Genomic DNA, 22,770 nt, shown 5'->3' on the forward strand with positions numbered 1-22,770 from the left:
CTTGAGGCATTGCATCAGTGTTTAGAAGAGCCACAGTGTCACCCCTAACACTTTGGACATGTCCCAGAATGGATATTTTATGATTTTGCCTGGCTCTGCAGTGTTATCCTGCACTTCCCAGCTAGAGCTGTCACTTAGGAAGACTAATTGCTGTTAAAAGCTGTCCAAATGTATCCCCTCCTGTCCTCAGCACGTACATTTATATTGGCTTTTGCTCTTCCCAAACATGAAATGCTCAGCTCCAGCAGCCATGAGGAGGGAGATGTTGGTCCTGGTTCAGCAGGAATTCCAGAGTTGCTGCTGCTCAGGGCTCTGGACATGAACTCCTTCCCAGCCCATGGCTCTGGGCCACTGCTCAGGACCAGCAGCAGGAGGAGGAGCAGGCTGCTCTCATGGCCAGGCTGGTTTTATAGCCAAGGAAGAGCTCTTTTCACATCATAAATCACTCAGGACTGCACAGCTCTTTCTGTGCTGGACACCAGAGGGAGTTTGGTTTGCTGCTCTCCTTTTTCACCCCTAAATTTGGGGGTTCTCCATTCTCACCATGAAAAGTGAAGACTTTTCCACTCAGCCCTTATTCTGCTGCAAATGCTCACCATCAGAATGGCAAATGCACATGGGATCAAAACCTTTGGAACTCATTTCCCTGCAGGATTTAAAGTGCCAGATCTCAGCAAATCTTAAATAACTCAGAAAATTCATCCCACACAGCTCTAGACACTCTCATAGGGCAGCTTTAGGAGGGGTAAAGGAGTGTCTTGTGTGAGTTTAGTTTAGGATATTAAAAAGAAAGTCCAGAGATGCTTCTGTGCACTTCAAAGAGCTCTCTGGAGATAAGGACAAAGGGCCAGGGGGTGTTATAAGTTTTGATTCTCAAAGGCCTTAGAGAGGATGGCAAAGAAAGTGATATTTGTTCCAAATGTGAGGGCTCAGAGCTCCTCAGGTGAATGGCTGCAGGGGAAGCAGAGGAATCCTGCAGGAACATCTCTGTCTTGGTGGCTCAGGGCCTGTTTTCCTGCTCCCACTCCAAAGGAATACAAGGAATAATTAAAGGCTTGGTCTGTGGATGTTCCTGTGTGAGCCTGAGAGGCTGCACTGACAGGGACAGGGCAGTGCCACATGGCTGGGCCTTGGGAGGTTTAAGGAGCACAAGTTCTTAAGGACATGTTTGAGCTCACCCCAGGAGTGACAGAACCCCCTTCTGTTCTGATGTGGTGAAGCTCAGGACAAGTGTTCCTTCCTTCCCCATGATCCTCCCTTTCTGTATTTACCAAATGTTCCAGCACTGGCAGCTTCTGCAGAGCTCCCTCCTCACTGAACCCCTCCTGTGCAGCTCCAGGGAAGGGTTTGGGATCAAGGGGCTCCAAGCACAAAGGGGCCACATCATTCCCTCCCTTCCCTGAGGGAAAAACAAAATGCTGCAATATTGTACCACATCCATAGGAATTACCTATGGATATGCGGATATTCCCCACACAACCCAGAGCTGAAAAGCAGCAAAGGGAAGAGATGGCTGTGGGACTGTGTTTGAATGGATCCTTCAGCCCCTTCCCTTCAGCTTTTTGCTTGATGTTGTCACACAAAGACCTTGGCAGGTCCCTGTTTTTCATGGGTAAGACAGGGGAAAAACGAAGGGTAAGGTTTAGGAATGAGGAGGGAAGAGAATTAGCTGGGCTGAGATGCCGAGAGACAAAAACCAAGTAGCAGCACTTGTCGGGAACTTTCACCCATTATTAACTAGAAACAACTTTCCTAACAGCTTTTCTGCCCTCACCCACCCTCAGAGCCATTCCTTGTGTTCTCTCTGTGGGCAGGTTGTGAGTACCCTCAGCATGGAGGACAGCAGTGCCTCGGGGGTCTATTACTGCGTGGCTGCCAACAAGGTGGGCGAGGAGGAGCGGAGCATCGCCTTCTACGTGTCAGGTGAGCACCAACACCTCCCCACGGGCACTGCTGCTGCTCTCAGCTCCCTGGGAGCCTGCTGAGGGCTGCTTCGGACTCCTGGCCATCCCTGTGTGTTGTTTTTTTGGAGCAGTCCCAGGCTCCTCACCCCACCCAAGGCAGGCTGGACATGTCCAGCCCCGATGGCTCTTTGCCCTTTGCAGCTGCAGCCCCAAGTCCCTCTCTGTGCCTTAAAGCAGCACTGGTGACATTTGAGAGCTGTCCTTGGGAAACCTCTGGCAAAGCTGAAACCTTTGTGGTGTTCAGAGGCCTGGAGCCTGTCCCTGAGCCAGCAGAAGGGTTGTTCCCCAAGGAAATCAGCAGGCATACAAAGGTGAGCAAGGCCAGGATGCAGCCTGGTCCAGGCTGGTGGCACTGGTGACATTGGAGCCCTGCCTGGGCCTCTGCAGTGCCCTTGGTGCAGGGAGGAGGTTCTCCACAGAACACAAATCCAAACAAATATCCACTTAACCTTTCAGCACAGGGATTCTTTAGCAGTGAGATCAACATCTACATCATGCTTTCAGGAGAGATGGCAGCTCAAAAAGAGAGGAGAGTCCAGGGACAGCCTCATTCAAGTGCTCACCCAGAACAAACTGAGACGTTTCTGTGCTCACTTTCTGGATGAGTGGATGCTGGCTGCCAGGATTTGCATCAAAATATCGATTTTTAGAACAAAGAGTGCAGAAATGTCCTGGAAAGTAAATGTCTGATTCTCACTGCTTGGTTCCTTGCCCATGAACAAATTGGGAGGGCAGAGCTTGTTCATGGCAGGGATCTGCACTCCTGTGCCTCTCCTCCCTCCTGGCTTGTTTGACTCCATTGCTCCAAAGGAATCCAGCACCTTTCAAATCCCTCCAGCCAAAAAAGGGCTCACCAAACACTGTTCCCATTGGTGTTACACAATGCCAACAGAAAAATGCCATCCAACAATAATGAAACAGGAGCCATTGAGGGCAAAGATTTCACCCCCATTAGAGGTGACAGGACACAGGAGAGGCTTTCAGCCTCCAAAAGATATTTCCCAAAGTCCCAATTCTCATTTACTCAGGGAAATGCCCTTCAAGGTGCATTTTTGGGAGACACAGCTCAGATATAAGAGGTCCCAAAGATGTCCAAGGCAGGCTGAAGACCAACTATTAATTTTCCACATCACCCCTTCCAAGTGTTGTGTCCTGCTGGGACTTCTGCTGTGTCTGGGTGGGTTATCCAACTGAACACAGAACTGCACACTTGGTGACTAAACCCAAAGAAATAAGCCAGGAGCATAAGGTCAGATCCAAAGGGTTAGATCATCCATGCACCTTGCACAACTCTGGTTTATTTTAAAGTTATGTAGGGGGTTTTTTTCCGCCCACGGTGAGGTAATATTTCAAATTTTTTATTTGAAGATCGATCTAGCAATGTTTTGAGACACAAGTGGTTTAATCATGCAGTTTGAATGATGAAGGAAATGAATCACTGGGTGAAATTACTGACAGTGGTTCTGGTGAGGATGTCTCCATTCACCCAAGCAGAGCAGGAGGTGAACAGGCAGATGTGTTCCAGCCTGGGAAGGGAAACTGGGAGTCTGCACCACTCTGGGGAAGAGGCAAATGCTGACCAAGCATGACTGGCTTTTGGAAGTGCTGTGTTTAAAAATAGTGGTGTTTATGGACTAGAAAGGAATGAAAACTTTCTAAATGTGGCTGTCCTGGTGCCAAACTAGGTCATGCTGCAGCAGTGAGCAGCAGCAGTGCCTGCTGTGGGCTTTCCTCTCTGAGAGCTCCAGCAGGGCCAGGCTGTGGGCAGAGCTCTGCAGGTCACCCTCACACCTGGAGCAGCTGGAGCAGCTCCAGGTGACTCTGCCCAGGAGTTTTCTCCTGTCTCAGTGTTGAGGGACATCCAGGGATGGCCTGAGAGGTTCCAGGCAGAGGAGGCCCCACAGCACAAGGCTCTGAGCTGGTCACTTTATGGGTTTGAGGAGGTTCATTGTGTGCAGGTCAAACCTCAGGACTGAGCTGAAGGCTGGGGTAGAGCTTGAGAGCACATGAGCAACACCTGGGGCTTTGGGGCATCTGGGAAATGTTTGTAGCATTTCAGAGATCTCTGCAAAGCAGCTCCAAGTGTGGCACCCCTCCATTCATTCAGCAATTTGCTGATTTTAAAGACCTGCTCTCCCATTATCTCCTACCAACAAACCAGCTGCTGCTCCCTGAGCTGCTTTCAGACCTTCTGGCTGAACTGGACTTAACTCACTTCTCCCTGGTGAGAAATCTGAGGATGGCACAGAGGCTGAACTCCCTCAAATCCCTGTTCCACTGGGGCAGGGTTGAGATGTTTTCCCAGGACATGGCAGAGTGTTCCAGGGACACTTCCTCAGGTGTTGTCCATGCTGCTCTCTGGGGATGTGCTCACTTCAGTCTGATGTTTCCACCACCACAACCTTCATTTCAGCAAAATTAATTTATCCCTGTGGAATAATTGTCAGCAACCATTTTGTTCTTCCACTGCAGAACCCCCACAAAAACTCCCACGGACACCAGAATTAGCACTGGGCTCTATTTTTAAATCATTTCTCTGCCAGCAGAGTTCATTTCAGGAGGGGTCAGCAGGTTTTGGAGAGCACTCAGAATCCAAACCTTATAAGGGGTCCAGAGTGATGAGAAATCTCATGATGCAGTGGCAGCCCCTGCTGCAGACGGCCTGGCTGTCACTGTCCCTCTGCAGTCTCTGCTGAAGGCATTTATCCATCGTGTCCTGGCCCAACTCCTGCTCCAGGATTTTTGTTTTGTGTCAATCCAATCAAGATCTGCCCCCTGCCTGCCTTTCCCACCCCTGCTCTGACTCCAGAGTTCCCATTTAAGCCATCTGGTGAGCCACCAGATGCTCAGAGATGTCATTGTCCAGCTCCAAAGGACATTCCCAGCAGGCTGCAAACTCCCCAGTGCAGGGAAAAGCTGCCCTGGTGTCTCCTGCAGGGATTCTCTGCCATGGACAAGTGTCATTTAATGTCATTTAATGTCATTTATTGTCATTTAATGTCTAATCTCCGCTCTGCACCTTGGAAAGGGCAGCTCCACAGAGCTGCAGGTCCAGAGTAAATCAAACTCCAGTCTTTGTCTGACTGCACCACGTTCAGCAAAGTGGGATCCCACCCATCTGAAAACTCAGAATGTTCTGGGAATATAAATGAATTATGATAAGAATAACAAATAATAACCATAGCCCTTTTTTCAAGGGTTTATCTGATTGCCAAAACAACTGAGAAAAATGGAGTTAAAGGTTTCTGCCCGAAAGAAAATATTGCATTTCCAGCAGGAGATAAAAATCTGCTCTCAGATAGCAGAACAATGGATGAGCTGGGCTGTTCTAGGAGTTTGTGCCGCTCCGAACTGCTCATTCCCAGGTGTTGACAGGATTCCTGACAAGCACCACTGCTCCATTTAGAGGGGCTCCCCCTTCCCTCCATCCCTGTTCCTGGTGCAACCCCCCTGCCAGGCCCAGGCTGGAATTTGGGTAAGAGCAGAAGTTTTGAATTACACAGATTATTGTGCAAAGCACAGGAAATTAAAAACAATTAATTCCTTGTAAATACAAATGGAGCCAGCCTTGCCTTTGATTTATGCTGCCTTTTTACCTCCCCCCAATGGCTCCTTTCCCTCTTTTGCCACAGAATCCCACACGATGGAGAGGGAAATTCGCAGCTACTATGCTGTAACCCAACACCAGAGACAAATGTTTGGTGACTGCTGATAAAAGGGAAAAGGCCCCGTGGTGCATTCTTTCAGCCAACTTATTAGGAGCCTTCTAAAACACAGTATCTGTTCAGAGAAAGGAAGTTAATCACTGCTCAGGTTCAGGATTATGTAAGCAAAGCTGTCTGAGAGATGAACTGACTTGAAATGTGCTCTCCAAGCTGCACTCACTCCCCTGATAATCCAGGTAGGAGGAGAAAAGAGAGAGGAGAGCATGAAAAGATAGAGCAGAGCAACTTCTTTTTTCCTCTCTTTTTCCTTCCACTGCGATGAAAATTAATGAATATTCTATTGGAGCTGAAAGAGCTGCTTGAAAGGCAAACAAGATGGGAGAGAATAGCACAGGTTCCAGCTAAAAATATTCAAAATGCTAAATAAAAAATGTCAGGAGAAGGAATGATAAGAAAAACAAGCCGAGCCTCTGCTCCCAGAATGTTAAGTTGGTAGAAAAAAAAAAACAAACTAGTAACTTTCAAGTCCAGCAACAAAGCAAAACTATGGAGCATCCTTCAAAACTCAGGGCTTAGGAATCTCATTCAGTGGGAATTTGCAGCCCAAGCTGTGCCATGCCCCAGGCAGGCTTATCCCAAGGGATGCTGCACTTGTTCCATGTTTTGGCTGGAGAGATTCAGGAGATGTGAAATGCTGCTCCTGCCACAGCCCAGTGTCCCACTGGCTCCCAGTTTGCCCTTCTGGGGAGCCCTGGGTGGCCTCAGACATTCCCCCCATGTGGATTAGCAGGATTTGGACATGTTGGAAGCCCAGGACGTCAGGAGTGAGCAGTGTCACACAAGACAGCCCAAGCACACAGCTGGCACCAAGAGAGAACAACTGAGCCTAACAACACCCTGCAGAGAGCAAACTGCAACTCCAGCGCAAGGAAATGAGAGAAAAAGAACAATTTCCACAGCTGTGGCCTGAGGGGGTCTCTTCTCTTTTTGGATCTTTTGTGAAATATTTCTGGTGCCAGTCTTTAAAAACCATGAAGCAAAAGCTCATGGGTTCTGCTCCAGATGACTTGGGAAGAAGAGAGACTTTTTAATAATCTCTGAAAGCTCCTCCAGGGCTCTGTATTTTCTAGAATGTGTGCTTTATTCTAAGGCAGATTGGTTATTTCAGCAGCCTCACTGTTTCTGCTCAGCTGCAGCTTCTGCAGAACTTTCTGCACTGGGAGCCCCTGGGCAGGTTCCAGGTGGAATGTGCAGATGGCAAATGCAGTGCACACTTGTTCTGCTTTAACCCCTGGTCCTCTCAGAGTCCCACCAGCTCATCCTGGCTTGAGAAAGCATCTCACCAACACCTTGGCACTGAATCATCTCTCAGATTTAGGGCAAACCTGGTCCTGCTCAGAAGATGGCCCAGAGTGAGCCCTGCCAAGGGTCCCATCCCTGCTCACACTGATAAGAGGTTCCTCACAACTCTCAGTTTGAAAATCCTGACCTAACAGACAGCAGAATAATCCCAGATCACTGTGGGAATTCATGAGCTTTCATTCAGGTGGATAGATCCCTAAAATTAACAAAACCCAAAGGCAATAAAGTGTCTTCCAGCCCCAATGTACTTGCAGGTCTCTGGCAGCTACTGCAGGGCAGGCTCTGGCCTTCCACTCAGTTTTTCTTGTTTTCAAATGGATTCAGTTTGCCACTTCAGGAAAATTTGGTTTTTTTAATTTTTTTTTTTTCTGGAGTGAAAAGTTACTAAAAATGGACCAAGAAACAGCTCACTCTTTCATGGTCAGAGTCATGACTCAGAGTACTTCTCTGCTAAATATAAGGCCTCAAGGATTTAGACATCATTAGATCAGTTAATCCATCAGTGATCAAGTAAATATCCAGCATTTTCACATGTGATGGAAATAAATATTGGCACAGTTGGAATAAGGGAGAGCTGAGGAGTCTGTTCAGTGGGGAAGAAGGTGTTGCTCCTGAGGGATGGGAATGGGCTTCTTTATTCCTCTGCAATTAATACTTTCCAGCCCTGACTGTGGAGAGGGAAGAGCTCACAAACACATTCATCTACTGGATAGAAACAGCTCCTGATTAAACTCTCCCAGTCCATTAACTCCTTCTATTTATAAGCTTTCAATTCATTACTTTAGAATGCTGAGGGCTGGACTAGCACAGGTTAGCACTGGGCAGTAAGAGGAACTTTCACTTCCCTAATTCCCAGCTCCAGTGCCTGTTTCCACATTCCCATAACTGAGGGAGCTGGCGTTGTTTATCCTGGAGAAAAGGAGGCTCAGGGGTGCCCTTATCACTCTGCACAGCTCCTGAAAGGTGCCTGTGCTCAGGTGGGGTTGGGCTCTTTCTCCAAGAACTGACAGTCTCAGGGACTGCACCAAGGGAAATACAGGTTGGATGTTAGGAAGAACTTTTTTACAGAAAGGTGATAAAGTTCTGGAATGGCTGCCCAGGGAGGTGGTGGAGTCCCTATCCCTGGGTGTGTTTAACAAAGCCTGGATGTGGCACTGGGTGAGGTGTTGGGGCTGGGTTGGACTTGATGGTCTTGAAGGTCTCTTCCAACCTGGTCATTCTGTGATTCTGTGAATTCTATCCTCATTAAACCTGGCTTCTTCCATTGCTGCTAAGAATTTGACCCCTCAAGTAACAGCCAGGCAGCCAAAGATCATCTGAGCTGGGATTTCATTCCAAACATGTTTTCCCTTCCTCCTAGATGTGCCCTCTGGGTTGCAAACACCCTCCCAAGTCACAGCCATCGTGGGCAATGACGTCCAGCTGACCTGCCGGGCCTCCAAGTACATCTACACCCACCTGGCCTGGTACTACCCCTCCTCAGAGGCAGCTCCCAGCCGCTCTGTGGTCAGGAAAATGGACAAATATTCCATCTCCTTGACCCTGCTGATTCCCAATGTCACGAGGGAGCAGAGTGGCCTCTACAAGTGCCGAGCCCAGAATGAGCAGAACAGCACGGACACGCTGGAGCAGCACAGCCAGCTCCTGGTCAGAGGTATGTGCCAGGGCACAGTGACACTGGGATGTGTCCTAACACACACCCTGTGTCCTGCCCTGCTTTGCTTCTGTCATTTACTCTGTGTGGATTGACAGCCTGGCATGGAGAACACTCACCCAGCCACTGCTGGCTTTGGATGAAATATTTGAGATTACATCAAGGTGATTTCAGCAGCATTTCTCTTCCCAGCTCCATGCTGGGTGCAGATTTAGAGCTGGCTGAGGACTAAAAGCATCACCCACCATTTACTGACAGCACAACTGTAGCTTGGGATGCTCACCCCAGGTCTATATGACTTTGGTAGCCACTCTCAGCTGCCAGGATGAGATACCTGAATAGATTTGCACCCAGCAGATCCCAAATGTCCCTGGACAAGTGTAAAATCAAGGGACATGTGCCATTTATTCTGGGTATTCTGGGTGAGAGGGATGCACTTTGTTAGAACAATTATTTTCTTACTTACACCCAAGCCCCCAGCTCTTCCATTTCACTGAGATCTTGTGGGAATACAAAGGGCAGGACACCTCTGCCCGTAGGAAGTCACTGAAAATTAGTGAAGTTTCTTCTGCTTCAGAGTGAAGAAGGTGGGTGATCATCTCTAAGCCTCCTCAGAAAACAAAGGGCTGCTGGCATGGGGAATGGATAGATTTATTAACCACCTTCCAATGGTGAAGAAAACAAAAGCACAGAACTGGAGTAGAACTGAGACACACAGCAGCAAGTCAGGGAGCAGGAGTCAGAGTGCTGAACTGGCCAGGGATTTTCAGACTGGCTCCTCTGGCTCAGGGGGCACTGCAGGGTCCCTCAGCACAGCCCAGTGCTGCCCTCAGCCTTGGAGGGAATGGCACATTCCCTGTGCAGCCTCCCAGCCCCAGCCCCACACACAGATGCTCTGGTTCCAGACTGGCAGGTGATTTATTTCACACACAGACATCTCCCTTTTCCTGAGGCAGAGAGGAAGGGAAGGAGTCTCACTCAGGTATTGGGCAGTGACCATGGTCTGGCTGGTCCTCACAGCACCAGGGCCACCTGTGAGCATCACCTGCTCTGAGGCACTGGCCTTGCTCTGCTCTCTGCATTCAGGCACTTCCCTTTGCTCTCCCCTGGCAGATATTTTTATTCAGTCAGTCAGATTTCCACCTACACACACACCTACACAGCACAGCTATGGGAAAAACACAGCTAGACTGTGAATACATGCATGGAGAGCTGGAATGAGGATCACGTTCCTGTGAGGATGACTGGGGTCTGTCATCTGTCTGGCACGTGTCAGACAACTCTTGTGCAGAGCACACATGGAAATGTCCCTCCAAACAGCTTTCCTTCCCCTATTCAAACATTTTATATGTTCTAATGCCCCCCATCTTCTGTCCTCACTGCAGGTTGGGGTATATTTTATGCTGTGTTTGTGGTTTTATTCATTGCTGTCCTGCACCTTTTATAAATGAACATAAAGTGGGTGTTACCATGGTTTGTAGTAAGGAGAAAACTGCACTCCTGATGGAGGATAAAAAACCTTTAGAACTGTTTCCTCTTTTCCCCCTTTTCTCCTTTTTGCCTTCACTCTGCATGTGCACCACCCACTCCCTGTCCTTTGTTTTCTTCAGAGGATGAGGAGTTGGAGCTACAGCCAAACCCAAGTGTGAAAATAAACCAAACAAACTCACCGACTCCTCCCAGAACCTTTGGGGGGATTTTTGATCAACCTAACCTTCACCACACCACAGAGAGGCTGTGCAAGGAGGGGGGTGAGGGAAGGGCCCCCAGACCTGACTGGGGCTCTTTCCCTCTGTGGCTGCAGCGAAGGCGGCGCCGGTCGTGATCCAGAACCTCACGGACCTGGAGGTCAACATCAGTGGCAAGATCCTGCTGGAGTGCAAGGTCAGTGGGACCCCAGAGCCTCAGGTCACCTGGAGGAAGAATGGCTACCCCATCTCAGCAGCATCAGGTGAGGTCCTGCTGCCCAGAGCTGTTTGGGATGTGGGATAATGGGCTGGCAGGGTCACCACGACACAGCACCTATAACTGAGCCCATGACTCAGGCACACACACACAGATCCAAGGGTGCCAGGGCACTGCAGGGCTCTCCAGCTTGGACTCTGAGCTGGGAGGAAGCTCCAGCCCAGCACACATTGGGATAGCACTGGGAAATCAGGAGTGCTGCTCAGGCTGCTTGTGTGGGACCAGAGTTTGGGCACAAAACTGAGCCCCAGGTGCACCTGGGTCTGGCAACACAGGCTGAGCTCTCAGCTGTCCTGGCCATGACAAACTGCAGCAAAGTCACCTGGCAGAGGGGTTCAGGGCATCCCATGGCATAGGAAATGTCCTTTATGTTCCTCAGCACAGTGATGGGACTGTGCTCCCAGCTCTGTGGGACAGAGCCACCATGGGCAGGGAGCCTCACCTGAGCCTGCAGCCCCTCCCCTGAGCCCAGGGGCCTTCCCAGCTCTGTGCCATAGAGTCATGGGGTGTGCTGAGCTGGAAGGGACCCACAGGATCATCCAGTCCAATCCTGGTCCTGCCCAGACCCCCAGCAACCCCACCCTGGGCATCCCTGGGAGCAGAGTCCAAACCCTCCTGGAGCTCTGGCAGCCTCGGGGCTGTGCCCATTCCCTGGGCAGTGCCAGCACCCTCTGGGGCAGAACCTTTCCTGATCTCCAGCCTAACCCTGCCCTGGCCCAGCTCTGGCCATGCCCTGGGTGCTGTCCCTGTCACAGGGAGCAGAGATTGGAGCTGTCCCTCAGGAAGATGTTGAAGAGTGCACTGAGGTCTCCCCTCAGCCTCCTCCAGCTGAACAAACCAAGGGCCCTCAGCCCCTCCTCATGAGACCCCTCCAGAGCCTTCCCCATCCTTGTGGCCTCCTTGGATGCTCTCCAATTCTTCAAGGCTGTTTTATATTCTGGTGCTCAAAGCTGCACTGGAGATGAGGCTGCCCCAGTGCAGAGCTGAGTATGGCCTGGGCCCTCCCATAAATCATGGAGAATCCCATGTCAGCAGCTGGTCCTGTGACTTTAATTTTGCAACTTGGACTAGGTAGGAAATCTAGGATCATCCATAATTCAGATCAGAATGTTCTGAGAGAAACTCTTTATAGCTACTGAAATTTTATAAATAATTCTAGAGGGACAAGCATGTAACTCATCCAACCAATGGAAACATAAATAAAATATTTGGAAAAAACACCTCAGGGTAAATATTTCAGCACAGTGCATGGCAAGTTGTGTGCAGTACTCTTGTTAACAACAACGGGATGCACAGGCAGAACACCCAGAAATTCAAAATGTCCTTCCCTTTTGGATTGCAAGCCTGACCTGTTTCCCTATTTCTCCCCCAGTCATCCCTCAGTGAAACAGGAGAACTCTCAGTGCAGTACCACCAACCAGGAATAATGAAATTGGGAAAATTAAACATAGAGAAGTCTCTCATAGGTCATATCTAGGCAACCTCTCTATTCCCACTGCACCTGGCTGCCTGTGAATCCAGAATTGCTTCACACCATTATTTTTTCTAAGAGCCTTACTTGAGTTCCATCCTCCCCATGTTAGAAGTCCCATCCCTACCCACAGCCTTCAGGAATTCCACTGAGTTCCCATTTTTCCAAGTGTATTTTCCTGCTATCAGCCACCAATCCTGCATCCCTCTGCTAACTTCTGGATTAGTTTCCAGGCTCTACCCACTCTAAATCAACAGCCACATTTGCTGTTGTTTAAGTGATGCCAAATAATTTATCCAGGTGTTGAAAAGGAAAAAAAAGTCAGAGAAAGGTTGCCAGGATTAAAATGTGTCCTCACACCAGAGCCTGCATGGATGGGAGCTCACCTTCAGCTCTGTCCCCTAAAAGCATTTTTGGCAGGCAGGTTATTGTGCCAGCACTAACCACAATGCCTTGAAACAGGAATTTCCATGGAAAACAACACGCTGGTGATTGAGAGAGTGAAGAAGGACGACGAGGGGCTCTACGAGTGCCGGGCCTCCAACGAGCTGGGCCAGGACAGCACATCAGCCTTCATCAAAATCCAGGGTGAGCCTGGCCTGGGGCATGCAGAGTCCCACAGGGCTCCCTCAGGGAATTTGGACACTTTTCTGAGCTGGCTGTGCATTCACCTGCAGGTTCTGAGGAGAAATCCAACATTGAGGTGATCATCCTGGTGTGCACAGGGCTGGCTGCCACGCTCTTCTGGCTGCTGCTGACCCTCTTCATCCGCAAACTGAGAAAGGTGAGAGAGGCTGGCACCTGCCCTAGCTCATGGGAACTGCACAGTTAGGGACAAATCTTTGGGGCAGATGGTAGAAACACCGGGTAAAATGTCCCTGTAAAATTCATTCCATGGTTTGTGTTGACTTCTCCAGAGAACCCTTGCACTTGTGAGGTTTCCAGCCACTTCTGTGGAATCATAAATTCAGGCTCCTCCCTCTTTATGAGTCAAACTGGCTTGTGAGAATAACAAAAAAGTACCCTAAATCCTCTAAAATGAGGGCTTGATTTCAGCACTTGACTCTAAAAGATATTAAAGAAAGATCCCAGGCTGTCTGCTCTAGAAATGAGCTCAAACCACACAGCTGATTTGATCTCCTTGCTTTTTTTTCACCTTCCTTTTGTGACTCAAAAACTAAACTTGCAGTAAAGTTTCAAGGAGTTGAGGTCTGCTTTCCTGAAACAAACAGGAAAAAGAAAGGCAAGCACAGCTCCCTGCTCTGCTCTCAGCAAATTGCAGTCCCAGTGCTGATCTCCAATATTTGAATAAAATTTCCCCTCTTCTTGAAAACACAGGGATTAAATTCATGTTTTCATCCTTAACCTCAGCTTAACAGAGCAGTGGATAACAGTGAATTTCCTTTTACATTTCACTCCTGTGCAAGTCTGCTCACAGAACCCACCCAACGACAATTTCTTACTTTAGCAGCATCAGAAATAGCAATTTCCAGCAATTTTAAATTGCAATAAATTGCAGCTATGAAGTGGAGAACTGTGGAGAATCAGCACTGCAGAACCAAACACGGTGACAATGCCAAAATATGCAGGAGGAAGTGCAGCTCCTGCAGTTCCCATGGAAAATCAGTGATTTCCTGTGACTGATCCAGGTAGATTTTGTGTTTCCCAGCATCAATCAGTGCCTCCTCCCAAGAGCCACAGTGGCAGCCCCACACAAACATTTGTGTCTCAGCTGCGGAACAGAAGCAGGAAGCTGCAGTGATGCATTCCTGGCTCGGAATTGAAGTGCCTGCAAGGCAGGGAAGTCCCCGGGCTGCCAGACAGCTCCCTCCCTTCGGAACTGCAGTTAATCCCCTGAATAATCTCTCCCCGCCCTGTTTTTAGCCCGATGCCACAGACATTAAAACAGGATACCTGTCAATTATCATGGACCCCGAGGAGATGCCCCTGGACGAGCAGTGTGAGCGCCTGCCCTACGACAGCAGCAAATGGGAGTTCCCCAGGGACAGGCTGCGCCTGGGTGAGTGCTGGGGGCACACGGGGGGAAGGATCATCCCAAATGATCCCAAATCCTTCCATGGGGCACTGGAGCTGTTAAGGATGATCCCAGATCCTTCCCAGGGGCACTGGAACTATTAAGGATGATCCCAAATGATTCTCAGGGACACTGGAGCTGTTAAGGATGATCCTAAATGATTCCCAGGGGCACTGGAGTTGTTAAGGATGATCCCACATGATTCCCAGGGACACTGGAACTGTTAAGGATTATCCCAGATCCATTCCAGGGCACTGGAGCTGTTAAAGGATGATCCCAGATCCATCCCAGGGGCACTGGAGCTCTTAAGGATGATCCCAGATCCTTCCCAGGGGCACTGGAGCTGTTAAGGATGATCCCAGATCCATTCCAGGGCACTGGAGCTGTGGAAGGATTATCCCAAACGCTTCCCAGGGGACTGGAGCTGTTAAGGATGATCCCAGATCCATCCCAGGGGCACTGGAGCTGTTGGATAACCCAGCAGGAACCTGTCACAGTGCCACCCTTGGATCTGGGATCACAGAGTGCAGGGTCAGCCTGAATGGAGGGTGAAATGAGGGATCTGGAGACTCTGTCCAAATAGCTGCCACTTCTTTTCCTTGGAAAAGGGAAGCCAAACTCTTGACAGTACCTCCAGGTACTGTCCCTGCCAAAAGTGTGATTTCATTCCCATAGAGGAAAAAGGAAAGTGAGTTTTCTTTAGAAGAAAGCTATCAATTCATCAAATAATCACTTCCTTATCAACCATCAGAGCTCAGCTTTGAGCTGTAAAAAGCTCTCATGGAAAAATGAGCCACATTTCACTGAACAGCTCAGTTCACTGGCTGATGGAGTGAGAAATGCAAAAAGCTGGCTGTGTTTGTACAGTGAAACAGTAACATCTGTGTGCACTGAGGAGTGCAGGGAAAATATCTGTATTTGTGTGCTCCTGGTGCTGCAGCTGGAAAACATGGAAGGAAGAGAGGACACAAAAAAATCCCAAAATCTGAGATGATGGTGGGACACAGAAAGTGGCAGAACCAAACAGCCAGACCCTGGGTCAGAGCCCTCAGAGCACAGCAGATAACACAGGCAGGAAAATCCAAATGAAAGGGAAAATAAACAAAAAGAAGAAAGAAAACCATCCTGAATCCCATTTAGTGCAGCTTTTCCCTCAAATCAATGTCAATAACTGAAGGGTTCAGGGGCTGTGGCTCCCTGAGTGCCTTGCTGGCTCTCTCCATGATCCATGAGAGATCAGGGTGCCACAATTAACCCAAACCCTGCCTTCCCTGGTCTCCAGGCCAGCCCCAGGTGATGTTTGTCCCCTCAATCCATGCAGGTGTCAGCCCTGCCCTCAGTGAGTGCAGTGATTCCCCTCTCTGCTGTCTCCCGTGCTGGATTGCATCCAGGCCATATGGATAACCCCCTTGTGTATCCATATGCTGCAGGATGTGATGGAGGCTGCTGTGCCTGTGTCTGTGCCCTGTGCCTGGTTCTCTGCACAGCTGAGGTTGCATGTCCCCTCCTGCCTGGTGCAGCTGGGCTCACTCTCAACTCTTGCTTCTCTAGGTAAAACTCTGGGTCATGGTGCTTTTGGGAAGGTGGTGGAGGCGTCTGCTTTTGGCATTGATAAATCTTCAACCTGCAAAACAGTTGCCGTAAAAATGCTGAAAGGTACAAAAATCCCTCTGAGATCCTCCCCAGGCTGCTCAGGGGGCTGGGGGCAGCCAGGGGCACAGTGCCCAGCTGGCTGTGCCCTGCAGGGATGGGTTTCCATGTGGGATCAGCCCTCCTGGGGGGATGGATGAAGGGGAGGATGACAGCAGCTCCGTGCTGACTGAGGCTTGCATTCCTCAAGGAGAAAAGAGCAGCTTCCAGCTCTGTGGGGTGAGGAGGCAAACAGATTACAGAGTGTAATTACACCAGATAGCCCGAAATTGGAGCTGAGCCTTCCATCCCAGCCCAGCCAGATGCAGAACAGTTCAAGGGGCTGGAAAAAAACAGTGCCAGGGGAGTGAATTAGAGACATCTTGCTTGCAATTATTGAAATGAAGGGCAGCTTTGCTGTTGGGTGGAGGGAAGGAGGGAACCTGGAGCCTGTTCTTGCACCCAGGGAGGATCATCCACAGGGCTTGGGGCTGCTCCTCAGGGGGATGCCAAAGGCTCAGTCCATGCTGCCATGGCCCTCAGGCTCTGCATGCCACCATTAACCCCTGCCATGCCACCAGCCCGTCACTGCTGCCATGGGACTTGGCTTCTGCTGCCAGCTGCCTCACCTGGTGCTCATCTCTCTGAAATCACAAAAACACCCATTTGTCACCTCTCTGGACCTCCTTCTGGTCTCCCCTCTCTGTTTTCCTCCTTCCAATCATCTTCTCTCCTGCTGTTGTATCTTCTGTTCCATGCCCATTTCCAGATCCCTGACATCCCCTAGAAGTCCCTGATCCAGACATATTCCCATCTCCATCAAAACATACTGCCCTGGACAGCTCTGGGGTTTCATTGCCTTCCATGCTGTGCTTCCCAGCTGATCCTCATGTCAGCTCTGCCCTGCCAGCACATATTCAGCAATATTTGGCAGATTCTCCCTCGTTTTACACCTCCCTCCCCTGTGGAGGCAGCTCCCTCCTGCTCTGGTGTGCCCCTCCCCAGCTAACATGCCCATAATTCATCACTTTCATGAATAAAGCAGATTTTCCAGTGTCAGTTCATCCATCCAGGGAATTTAAAAGGCTCTGGGGATGCCTGCATTTCTGCCATCTCCATGCAGGATGCTCAGCTCTGTTCTGGATTGAAGCTAAAATTCAATGTGCAGAATTATCTGAAACACTTCTGAGCTGGCTGTGAGTTCCAGCACATGCCAGGGGAAATCAGGAGTGATACCACCCATGGACCCAGCAAACACTGCTGGCTGAAGGAATCTTGGAATAGCTCCTTCTTTATGGCACAGTTTGGAGAAAGAAGATGGGGAATTCTACAGACAGATAAAGAGGTTACACCTGTCACACCAAATGATTTGTTATGTAACTGCTTCTTCATTTTTAAATCTTACATGATGCAAAGGCAAAGGAAACAGGCCAAAGCCTCTCCTGTTAAAATACATCATGGAGGTTTTGGAGACAAGGCTGGGAAGATAAAGCAGCACCTGAACAAACTTCTGGTCTGAGGGTGCCTGCCTTAAAATAATGTCACTGGCCAGCCAGGGCCCTGTCATGTTCATGGCTCACACACAGATCTTACAAAATTAATTTCTTGGGTCAATAAGATCTTACAGGCCTGAGCTTCAGTCCTGCTGTGTGTTCCCTGGACATTCTGGGACACAGCTCCCAGATCTGGATTCCTCCTGCCCTGCACTGGAGCATTCTGAGGCGTTGTAGCTGAGTCCTGTTGAGCTGCACAGCCCAGCAGAGAGGAAGGGACACCCTCTGTGTGCTGGGGGGGCTTGCAGGGTTGGCTTTGCTAAGCTTGCAAATCTGAGTCTGGCAAAGGCTCTGTGGGATCAGCTCTGGGGGAAGGAACCATAACCCTCCATAACCCACAGTGGAGAAAGGAAGAGTCACCAAAAGATAAAGTGCTATCCCACTTCATAAAGGTCAGCAGACAATGAAACAGATGAATTATTATCTGTGTGAGTCTGAAAGGCCAAGATACTGCAAGGAACCTGGGTGGGTTTTGTTTCAAAGGATAAACAGGATCTTGCTGTGTCCTGTTGAAAATATCCTGTTGTGTAAAGATGATTTTCTTCCTGTTTATCCTAAGCAGAATGTGCAACTACTAATGAATGCAAGGCTCTAATGTCTGAGCTGAAGATCCTCATCCATATAGGACATCACCTGAATGTGGTCAACCTGCTGGGAGCCTGCACCAAAGCTGGAGGTGAGGAGTCCTCAGGAAATTGGGAGCAAAAAAGAAAACATTTTCAGAGTCTTTGGGGTGTTTGGAAGTGCCTGTGGTGCAGTCAGTGCCAGTGCAGCCATTCCCAGCTCTCTGCTCACAGCAGAGCTCTGCTGCTCCTGCAGGATGGGGCCTCATCCCCCCAGGGCTCCTGAGCCTCTCCCATCCCTGGTGTCACCTCTGTTCTCTCTGGAGGCACTGAGGGGAGAACACTGCATTGCATTGAGGTGCCCAAGTGCTCCCTGTGGGCATTTCCAGGCTGCTTCTCCCTCTCCTTCCCTGCCTTGTCAGGAGGATGCACCAGGCTGAGCCCTTGGCTCCCTGAGCCTCCTCTCCAGGCAAACACAGCCAAAGCCTGGGACAGCCCTGGGTGCTCTCTTTGCCAGCATTTCACCCTCTCCAGGCAAACACAGCCAAAGCCTGGGACAGCCCTGGGTGCTCTCTTTGCCAGCATTTCACCCTCTCCAGGCAAACACAGCAGTTTCTGCTCTGTGTACAAAGCCTGGGACAGCTCTGGGTGCACCAGGAGCAGGGACTTGCATGGGGCTGAGCAGGACTGGCCCTGCATCATACAAAGTCCCATAAATGTCAGACCTTTGTCACTAAAACATCCCTTCCCACAGTGCCACACAAAGCAGCCCTGCCTCTTCCTGTGCTTCAGCTTCAGGGGAGCAGCTCCTGAGGATGGCTCCTCACTGCTGACCCCCAAAATCTGCAAAACCTCCCCCAAAAATCAGGTTTAGGTGACCCAAGGGCAAGGGAAGCCCTAGGGTGAAAGAAATGAAGGGGGAAATCAGGAGAGATGGTGCATAGATCTCTCATCATCTGAGACCCTAAATTCACCAGTTTCCAACAGCTGTTGTCCAGTCACTGGGGAAAAGGAAAATTTCAGTGAGGGAGATTTGGGAGGGTGCCAGGGAAGAAATCTTTCCTCTACCAAGGTGGTTCCAGTTCCTCAGGAAAGAGCAGCCAGCAGCCATGGACACTGCTGGGGTCTGCTGCTCCCAGGAATTCACTGCAGAGCCCAAAAACTTGTGTGGGAGCAAGGGGCTCCAGCTGAGGGATTTAGGGTCAGATACAGCAGCCAGGAGCCTTTGCTGGGGCCTGAGAGCAGAGGGGCTGGGACGTGGCCGTGCTGGGGACTCTCCTGGGCTCACAACTCCCTGAGGGGGCTCAGGACCCCCAGGAAGACCCCAAGCAGAGTCTCAAACCAGCAGCAGGACCAGGGCTCAGTGGTTCTTACCCAAAGCAGCCCCAGAGTTCTGCTTGTTCAAGACACAGCTCAGGACTATCAGAGGCTCTGACTGTCCCATTTCTGAGAAACTTTCTCTCCCAGGAGTTCCTCCATTTCCTATTCTCCATCCTGCCCCGTCCTGGGTGGGAGATGACTCTCCCTTCTCCCTGCCAGCTGTCTGGGCAAACCTTTGGGGGCAGAGGGTGCAGCAGGACCCACAGGGCACGGAGCAGCCTCAGGCAGGCTCTGCTTTGTTCTCCTCTGAGCACTGCAAGTGCAGACTAAAGAAAAACAGCCTGCAGCTCCAGAGGCAGACACAGATCCCAGCTCCTGTGAAATTCCAGTGCTCTCCCTCCCCTGTTAGGCTTTATGTAACCGTGTATTCCTGATGGAGGCTGCTATTAAGTATGCACATACATTATTTTAACAAGGTATCAAATAACAGAATTTAACACTTTGCCGGGGTGTCTGATGTTCAGCAGTCAGAACTAATGCAGTGTGTGCTTTAAAATGAGGGAACAAAATATGGGGAGGCCATGTCTAGGAAGCGTTTCAAAGCCATGAATAAATCACTAAGCAGACCTTTAAAGTTGTTCTGGAATCTGCATTTCCTCAGGGCATCCATGAGGGACATTGGATTTTGGGTTCTTCTGAGCCAAATCTCTTGAGCAGGGCCAGATGCCAGCACTGAGCAGAGCTCTGGGGTCAGCACTGGAACCACTGGGATTTGGGGATCTGGTGTTTTTGCAGCCAGTGAAGGTTTTCAGGCTTCTTTCAGCTGCAGCAGAGGGACTGGGGGTCCTGGAGAGCCCCAGGGTGTGCACTCAAGGTGTCCCAGGGCTGGGTGAGTGCAGAACCTGCAGGAATCCACAGGGAACACCAGGGGCTTGGTTCTGCCTGCAGTGATACCTCAGGTTTAGCTTTTCGATTTTTCACATTCTGTGCTGCTTTAGGGTGTGGGTCTGGGCTTCATGTTAGGGGATGGTGAACACAGAGTAGGGAGGCAAAACAATTCCTGCTCCAGCTGGGCACCAAGGACAAATGATCCAAATCTCAGCCCCAAGAGCACAAACACCATGGGCTGAGAGAGAAAAACAAGCAGGATGGGACTGCATGGGCTGGAGCTGTAATTAGACCATGAACTGCAAGACGCAAATGGAGCAGAACTGATCAAAGTGAGAGACCCCGTGACCATTTTGTGACCATTTTGGTTCATCTTGGGTGCAGCCCTGGCTGGGCTCTTGTGCTGCCCAAGGTGCATCCATTGAGGCCTCCAAATAAATCCCTGCTTTATTCTCTAGCTCTGTCCAGCCTCTGTTCAAGGGCAGCCTGCACAAGGCATCAGCAGGAATTCAGCATCTCCCAAAGGCTGCTCTGCCTGTCCCACACTATCCCAGGGTCACTGCTCCCTCCTGGTGCCCTCCCTGGCAATGTTGGGCCTGGAGTGACTGCAGCCCTGCCCCTGCCCTGCCCCTGCCCTGCTCCTGCAGGAATTCCAGCAGGAACCCTGCTGAGCTCCTTCCCCAAGGCCAAGTGCAGCTCTCACACTTCCCCTTTGAAGTGCAAACCCCTCAGTCTGAACCAGGGACCTTCTCCAGAGAAAAAGGTTCTGGAGATGAAAGTCTCAGTGTTTGGGGTTGATAATATTCCATGTTTATCCACATCCCAGTCCCATGGATTCACCCTGTCTCACATTTGATGATATAAAGGTCCAGAATGCAGCTTTTCCCTTCCCTAACATCTCACACTGCAATATAAAAGCATTTTGAGCAGCTCTTAAAAACCTGCATAACTGTGTAAAAGCAGCACTGACTCTACAGTGGTTTGTAGAGGAATAAGAAGAAAGTGAGAGTACTTCCCAGGTTTCAGAAAAAGGCTTTCAGGCTTTCAGAAACTTCAGTTTTTTCAGAAACTTTTTCTGGTTTTCCAGGCTTTGTCTATGGCCCTGCATACTTTGATTTCCTCTGGTGGCATCAGCTCCACCCAAAACAAACAATTGTGAAGCCAGAGAAAATGAAAACTGCTCCATGTGCAGAGCAAACCAACCTTAACAGCCTCTGGGATTGTGTTGATCATCCTGAATCTTCCTTGTTTATAAATTAGGAATAAATACCAACTGTTACCATCCAGTGGGGAAAACTAACAATGTGTTCCCTTCTCTCCACATCCCTACTGGTTGTGTCAGTCCTGTGTTTCCTCATTTCCTCATCTGTATAACAGAAATGCCATTTATTTTGAAGAGGATTTGGTAGGATAAATTAGAATTATGTGCTTTGCAGTGCTTCAAAACTCATTTGACTTTCACTGTCTTTTTTAGGTCCTTTAATGGTCATAGTGGAATATTGCAAATATGGAAATCTGTCCAACTATCTCAGAGGGAAAAGAGGGGATTTCATTGCATACAAGGTAAGAAAATGAGACTTTTTCTGTCACAAGGCAGGGAATCAACAACCACTGACAAAAGCTGGGTTTTCTCTGCACTGGCACCAAGGCATTTGGGTATTTCTATGGGCACTTTATTTCTCTCCACATTTCAATTTGTACAAGCAAGAAGAGGGATGTATTTTCCCTGCAGGATCTCACTGCTCTCCTCTCCTAGCATCTCCTAAAGAATGAGCTGCAAGTACCCAAACACTCCTGAGACCTTGAAAGAGAGGGAATTACTTGGGAGATCCTTCCCAGCACAAGGGGGACAACAAAATAGCAGTGAAAAACTGGCATTAAGTGAACTAGGAGAAAGTGAACCCTCCCAAAACACAAATCTGTTTTGGGGATTTTTGTTTCTAGGCCCCAGGTGAAAGCAGTTCATCCTTCCCCATCTGCTCATTCCATCCTCTGTCCCTTCCCTGTGCCAGCCCTGAAGTCTGTGCTGTAACAACAGCCTGGATCATGGATATTCCTACATCAAAACCAGCCAAGGGTTTGGTTCCCAGACAGCTCTGCATGCACACAACATCTGTGCCAGCACAGACTGGGCTGGGATGGGAGCAGGGCAGAAATCAGGGCTGGGAGGGATGGGACTGACTCCTCCTTGTGAATATCCAGTGTGGAACAGGCTCTGTGACCCCAGCCCTGCCAGAACTGCAGCCTCACCAGGACTGCTTTCCCAGATGACTGCATTATTATTATTATTATTATTATTGTTGTTGTTAAAGCTATTGTGTGCAGGCAGCAAAGTACGTGAGGGACTTTGTGTGAGTGAAGGAGCTTTTCCTGGTGCACTCCCTCAGAATTTCTTTCTCACCATTGTTGCCATGAGTTGAGGGCTGGCTGTGCCTCACTCCCCAGCACAGTGCCCATCATGCACCCACCTTGAGGGGATTTTTAGCATCCTGAGACAGCAAGAGAATTTACAGCCTCTCTCTGCTCACCTCTCAGTCTCACCCAGCCAGCTTTCAGCTAACTCTGATGTGGAAAATGCTATCAGTGAAAGGGCAATAATAAATAGGAAACCAGGCTTTATAATTTATAGTTAGAACTAATAAAGCCTGGTTTCCCATTTATTCCCACTTCAGGAAATATAATGTTCAGACATGCTCATCTT

At 49.6% G+C, this 22,770-nt stretch overlaps 1 protein-coding gene across 2 annotated transcripts in view; it reads left to right on the forward strand.

Moving 5' to 3' along the window:
- LOC128945886 (vascular endothelial growth factor receptor kdr-like) overlaps positions 1-22,770 on the forward strand; it is a 125,895-nt gene that overhangs the window by 81,454 nt on the left and 21,671 nt on the right. The window contains exons 12-20 of one of the 2 annotated variants that reach the window (XM_054289789.1): positions 1,815-1,923; positions 8,352-8,645; positions 10,450-10,596; positions 12,544-12,669; positions 12,759-12,865; positions 13,966-14,101; positions 15,668-15,772; positions 17,858-17,974; positions 21,544-21,632. In XM_054289789.1, coding sequence (XP_054145764.1) covers positions 1,815-1,923; positions 8,352-8,645; positions 10,450-10,596; positions 12,544-12,669; positions 12,759-12,865; positions 13,966-14,101; positions 15,668-15,772; positions 17,858-17,974; positions 21,544-21,632 — 1,230 coding nt within the window. The remainder of the gene's footprint in view (positions 1-1,814; positions 1,924-8,351; positions 8,646-10,449; positions 10,597-12,543; positions 12,670-12,758; positions 12,866-13,965; positions 14,102-15,667; positions 15,773-17,857; positions 17,975-21,543; positions 21,633-22,770) is intronic. The other variant, XM_054289790.1, reaches the window with a different exon arrangement.

The sequence above is a fragment of the Melozone crissalis genome, unplaced genomic scaffold (genome assembly GCF_028551555.1).
Source record: "Melozone crissalis strain CALT ecotype California unplaced genomic scaffold, PUWL_Pcris_2 ptg000068l_1, whole genome shotgun sequence".
NCBI classification, from domain to species: domain Eukaryota; kingdom Metazoa; phylum Chordata; class Aves; order Passeriformes; family Passerellidae; genus Melozone; species Melozone crissalis.